This window comes from Lethenteron reissneri, chromosome 39 (genome assembly GCF_015708825.2).
Source record: "Lethenteron reissneri isolate LAM-NWPU_2019-01 chromosome 39, ASM1570882v1, whole genome shotgun sequence".
Classification (NCBI taxonomy): Eukaryota; Metazoa; Chordata; class Hyperoartia; order Petromyzontiformes; family Petromyzontidae; genus Lethenteron; species Lethenteron reissneri.
Genome location: NC_083817.1, coordinates 12364632 through 12370631, shown reverse-complemented (window position 1 = coordinate 12370631; position 6000 = coordinate 12364632). Strand labels below are relative to the sequence as shown.

The window sequence follows — 6000 nt, the reverse complement described above, 5'->3', positions numbered from 1 at the left end:
CGGGGGGAGACGCGGGGGGAAACGGGGGGAGACGCGGGGGAGACGCGTGGGTGACGCGGGGGAGACGCGGGGGAGACGCGGGGGGAGACGCGGGGGAGACGCGGGGGAGATGTGGGGGAAAGACGCGGGGGAGACGCGGGGGGAGATGCAGGGGGAGACGCGGGGGAGATGCGGGGGGGAGACGCGGGGGGAAACGCGGGGGGAGACGCGGGGGAGATGTGGGGGTGACGCGGGGGAGACGCGGGGGAGACGCGGGGGGGGACGCTGGGGAGACGCGGGGGAGACGCGGGGAAGAGACGCGGGGGAGACGTGGGGGAGACGGGGGGAGACACAGGGGGGAGATGGGGAGATGCGGGGGGAAACGCAGGGGGAGACGGAGGGGAGATGTGGGGGGGAAACGCGGGGGAGACGCGGGGAGGAGACGCGGGGAGAAACGCGGGGGGAGACGTGGGGGAGACGGGGGGAGACGGGGGAGACGCGGGGGGGAGACGCGGGGGAGACGCGGGGGGGAGACACGGGGGAGACGAGGGGGAGACGTGGGGGGGAGACGCGGGGGAAAACGCGGGGGAGATGCGGGGGAAACGCGGGGGAGACGCGGGGGGAAATGCGGGGGGAGACGCGGGGGAGACGCGGGGGAAACGCGGGGGGGAGACACGGGGGAGACGCGGGGGGGAGACGCGGGGGAGGCACGGGGGAGACGCGGGGGGGAGACGCGGGGGAGACGCGGGGGGGAGACGGGGGGGAGACGCGGGGGAGACGCGGGGGAGACGCGGGGGAAAGACACGGGGGAGACGCGGGGGGGAGACGCAGGGGGAGACGTGGGGGAGACGCGGGGGGGAGACGCGGGGGGAAACGCGGGGGGAGACGCGGGGGAGACGCAGGGGGGAGACACGGGGGAGACGCGGGGGGGAGACGCGGGGGAGACACGGGGGAGACGCGGGGGGGAGACGCGGGGGAGACGCGGGGGGGAGACGCGGAGGAGACGTGGGGGGGAGACGCGGGGGAGACGTGGGGGAGAGACGCGGGGGGGAGACGCGGGGGAGACGCGGGGGGGAGACGCGGGGGAGACGCGGGGGGGAGACGCGGGGGAGACGCGGGGGGGAGACGCAGGGGGGAGACGCCGGGGGGGAGACGCGGGGGAGACGCGGGGGAGACGCGGGGAGGAGACGCGAGGGGAGATGGCGCCGCTGTCCGGTGCTGACCGCTGCCGCCGCTGCTGCTGCCCTGCCAGTTCTGGTCGACCCGCCGGGCGAGCTGGCGGTGAGGAGCGACGGCCGCCAGGGACGTCTGCGCGCATCGTGGGCGCCTGCCCCGGGCAGCGACTTTGCGCTCCTCTTCCAGCTATGCTATGAGCGGGTGACGAAGGGCGGCCGCGCGACCCCTGAGCCCGCCGCCCCACCGCACGTGAGAGCCCTCGGCTGTGATCGGCCGCCCCCTTCCCTGCCCCCCCCCCCCGCCCCGGCCCCCCGACACGGCCGCCGCGTCTTTCGAGCGATCCGTGCTCGCGCTCCAAGCCGGAGCGAGATTCTTGCTCGGTCTCCTCCTCCTCCTTCTTCTGTACGGCGGATGTAGATGCAGAGCAACGACTTCAATTTCACATTCAGATGGTTAGATCCAGATAACCGCGTCAGGAGCAGCGGTACCGTATCACGGTGATGTCTCCTTCCCATTTGTGGATCGGGGCATTGCGTCGTTAAATGTTGTATGGTTTGTTCTGGATGACCACAGTCGCACACCGCTGGAGAGTTTCACATTGTCCAGTTACGCAACATCAGGTATCCGCATCTACTGCCACGGTTTCAGGGTGAACTGTGAGCGTCGACCCCAGGGATCGTGTGCGTTGGGTCTTTTGTGAGGGGGAGCCCTGACGAGGCGTCGGTGCCCTCGGCGCCAGGAAATCCCTCGGCTCCGTTGCCGAGTGCTCCGTGAAGGGAGCCGAGCGTGCGTGTTGGCCGCAGGAGAAGACCGCGTACGACACTTGGGCGGAGCTGCACTTCCCCGACGAGGAGGCCGCCGTGTACAGGTTCCGCGTCAGGGCCCGGCCCTCGGACCAGAGTCAGTACGCAGGGCCCTGGAGCGAGTGGTCGCTGGCGGTGACGGCGGCCCCTCCGTTCGTCACCGGTGAGCTCGCCGCTGCCTCCGCCTCGCCCCTCTGATGCCGCTTTCGTTCGTCTCGAGATCCGCGTGTGTGTGCGCGTCTGGAGATCCGAGTGTGTGTGTGCGTCTGGAGATCCGCGTGTGTGTGTGCGCGTCTCGAGATCCGAGTGTGTGTGCATCTGGAGATCCGAGTGTGTGTGTGTGCGTCTGGAGATCCGCGTGTGTGTGCGCGTCTCGAGATCCACATGTGTGTGTGTGTGCGTCTGGAGATCCGCGTGTGTGTGTGCGTCTCGAGATCCGAGTGTGTGTGTGCGTCTGGAGATCCGAGTGTGTGTGTGTGTCTCGAGATCCGAGTGTGTGTGTGCGTCTCGAGATCCGAGTGTGTGTGTGTGCGTCTGGAGATCCGCGAGTGTGTGTGCGCGTCTCGAGATCCACATGTGTGTGTGTGCGCGTCTTGAGATCCGAGTGTGTGTGTGTCTGGAGATCCGAGTGTGTGTGTGCGTCTGGAGATCCGCGTGTGTGTGCGCGTCTGGAGATCCGCGTGTGTGTGCGTCTGGAGATCCGTGTGTGTGTGCGCGTCTGGAGATCCGCGTGTGTGTGTGCATCTGGAGATCAGCGTGTGTGCGCGTCTGGAGATCCGAGTGTGTGTGCGTCTGGAGATCCGCGTGTGTGTGCGTCTGGAGATCCGCGTGTGTGTGCGCGTCTGGAGATCCGCGTGTGTGTGCGTCTGGAGATCCGTGTGTGTGTGTGCGTCTGGAGATTCGCGTGTGTGTCTGGAGATTCGCGTGTGTGTGTGCGTCTGGAGATTCGCGTGTGTGTGTGTCTGGAGATCCGAGTGTGTGTGTGCGTCTGGAGATTCGCGTGTGTGTGTGTCTGGAGATTCGCGTGTGTGTGTGCGTCTGGAGATTCGCGTGTGTGTGTGTGTCTGGAGATCCGCGTGTGTGTGTGTGTCTCGAGATCCGAGTGTGTGTGTGCGTCTGGAGATTCGCGTGTGTGTGTGTGTCTGGAGATCCGAGTGTGTGTGTGCGTCTGGAAATCCGCGTGTGTGTGCGCGTCTGGAGATTCGCGTGTGTGTGTGTCTGGAGATTCGTTTGTGTGTGTGGAGATCCGCGTGTGTGTGTGCGTCTGGAGATTCGCGTGTGTGTGTGTGTGTCTGGAGATCCGCGTGTGTGTGTGTGTCTCGAGATCCGAGTGTGTGTGTGCGTCTGGAGATTCGCGTGTGTGTGTGTGTCTGGAGATCCGAGTGTGTGTGTGCGTCTGGAAATCCGCGTGTGTGTGCGCGTCTGGAGATTCGCGTGTGTGTGTGTCTGGAGATCCGCGTGTGTGTGTGTGTCTGGAGATCCGAGTGTCTGTGTGCGTCTCGATATCCGTGTGTGTGTGTGCGTCTGGAGATCCGAGTGTGTGTGCGCGTCTCAAGATCCGCGTGTGTGTGTGTGTCTGTAGATCCGCGTGTGTGTGCGCGTCTGGAGATCCACGTGTGTGTGTGTCTGGAGATCCGAGTGTGTGTGTGCGTCTGGAGATCCACGTGTGTGTGTGTCTGGAGATCCGAGTGTGTGTGTGCGTCTGGAGATCCGAGTGTGTGTGTGCGTCTGGAGATCCGCGTGTGTGTGTGCGCGTCTCGATTCCGCGTGTGTGTGTGCGTCTGGAAATTCGCGTGTGTGTGCGCGTTTGGAGATTCACGTGTGTGTGTCTGTGTCTGTATGTAGATCCGCGTGTGTGTGTGCATCTGGAGATCCGCGTATGTGTATGCATCTGGAGATCCGCGTGTGTGTGTCTGGAGATTCGCGTGTGTGTGTGCGTCTAGATATCCGTGTGTGTGTGTGCGCGTCTCGATTCCGCGTGTGTGTGTGCGTCTGGAAATTCGCGTGTGTGTGCGCGTTTGGAGATTCACGTGTGTGTGTCTGTCTGTAGATCCGCGTGTGTGTGTGCATCTGGAGATCCGCGTATGTGTGTGCATCTGGAGATCCGCGTGTGTGTGTGTCTGGAGATCCGAGTGTGTGTGTGCGTCTCGATATCCGTGTGTGTGTGTGCGTCTGGAGATCCGCGTGTGTGTGCGTCTGGAGATCCGCGTGTGTGTGTGTGTCTGGAGATCCGCGCGTGTGTGTGAGTGTCTGGAGATCCGCGTGTGTGTGTGTGTCTGGAGATCCGCGTGTGTGTGTGTGTCTGGAGATCCGAGTGTGTGTGTGCGTCTGGAAATCCGCGTGTGTGTGCGCGTCTGGAGATTCGCGTGTGTGTGTGTCTGGAGATTCGTGTGTGTGTGTGGAGATCCGCGTGTGTGTGTGCGTCTGGAGATTCGCGTGTGTGTGTGTGTGTCTGGAGATCCGCGTGTGTGTTTGTGTCTGGAGATCCGAGTGTCTGTGTGCGTCTCGATATCCGTGTGTGTGTGTGCGTCTGGAGATCCGAGTGTGTGTGCGCGTCTCAAGATCCGCGTGTGTGTGTGTCTGTAGATCCGCGTGTGTGTGCGCGTCTGGAGATCCACGTGTGTGTTTGTCTGGAGATCCGAGTGTGTGTGTGCGTCTGGAGATCCACGTGTGTGTGTGTCTGGAGATCCGAGTGTGTGTGTGCGTCTGGAGATCCGAGTGTGTGTGTGCGTCTGGAGATCCGCGTGTGTGTGTGCGCGTCTCGATTCCGCGTGTGTGTGTGCGTCTGGAAATTCGCGTGTGTGTGCGCGTTTGGAGATTCACGTGTGTGTGTCTGTATGTAGATCCGCGTGTGTGTGTGCATCTGGAGATCCGCGTATGTGTGTGCATCTGGAGATCCGCGTGTGTGTGTCTGGAGATTCGCGTGTGTATGTGCGTCTAGATATCCGTGTGTGTGTGTGCGCGTCTCGATTCCGCGTGTGTGTGTGCGTCTGGAAATTCGCGTGTGTGTGCGCGTTTGGAGATTCACGTGTGTGTGTCTGTCTGTAGATCCGCGTGTGTGTGTGCATCTGGAGATCCGCGTATGTGTGTGCATCTGGAGATCCGCGTGTGTGTGTGTCTGGAGATCCGAGTGTGTGTGTGCGTCTCGATATCCGTGTGTGTGTGTGCGTCTGGAGATCCGCGTGTGTGTGCGTCTGGAGATCCGCGTGTGTGTGTGTGTCTGGAGATCCGCGTGTGTGTGTGAGTGTCTGGAGATCCGCGTGTGTGTGTGTGTCTGGAGATCCACGTGTGTGTGTGCGTCTGGAGATCCGCGTGTGTGTGTGTGTCTGGAGATCCGCGTGTGTGTGTGTGTCTGGAGATCCGCGTGTGTGTGCGCGTCTGGAGATCCGCGTGTGTGTGTGTGTCTGGAGATCCGAGTGTGTGTGTCTGGAGATCCGAGTGTGTGTGTGCGTCTGGAGATCCGAGTGTGTGTGTGCGTCTCGATATCCGTGTGTATGTGCGCGTCTGGAGATCCGCGTGTGTGCGCGTCTGGAAATCCGAGATCAATTTAAATTTAAAAGTGCATAGCTCCCGTGGCGTCCTAAATATCGGAAGGAAGAGCATTCCATACAGCCGCAGCAGCTTATAGGAAAGCGCGCGATGCGGTGACCGTCTTTGTTCGGTGGTTAGCCAAAAGCCACTGCGAGGATGACCGGAGTTTGCCTGATGAATTATCTGCTTGACGAGATCACCAAAGTAGGATGATAGGTCTCAAACATAAATCGTTGATCTAAGGACTAAGTGCGTGTACATTTTTCTTTTCGTAGTAAATGTCACATGTAAACTATGTCTGCTTTGATTCACAATACTGTAGATTTTTGGATCAGATCACTGCGCAAGTAAAATGTGTTGTCGTCACTTCTCCATTTGGCACAGCTGATAACAAAAGAAAGTTTCCACGTGAACAGTGTCCGAATCTGGTTTAATCACAACTCAGTCTGTGTATCTATGGGTATCTGTGTGAGTCTATGGGTCGCTATATGAGTCTATGGGGTTTCTGTGA

The 6000-nt window shown here is 61.5% G+C and overlaps 1 protein-coding gene across 1 annotated transcript in view; it reads left to right on the top strand.

The window, feature by feature from the left end:
• The window catches only part of MPL (MPL proto-oncogene, thrombopoietin receptor), a 43498-nt gene that overhangs the window by 24469 nt on the left and 13029 nt on the right, over positions 1–6000 (top strand). Inside the window, exons 2-3 of the mRNA XM_061567470.1 lie at positions 1232–1404; positions 1959–2121. Coding sequence (XP_061423454.1) covers positions 1232–1404; positions 1959–2121 — 336 coding nt within the window. The remainder of the gene's footprint in view (positions 1–1231; positions 1405–1958; positions 2122–6000) is intronic.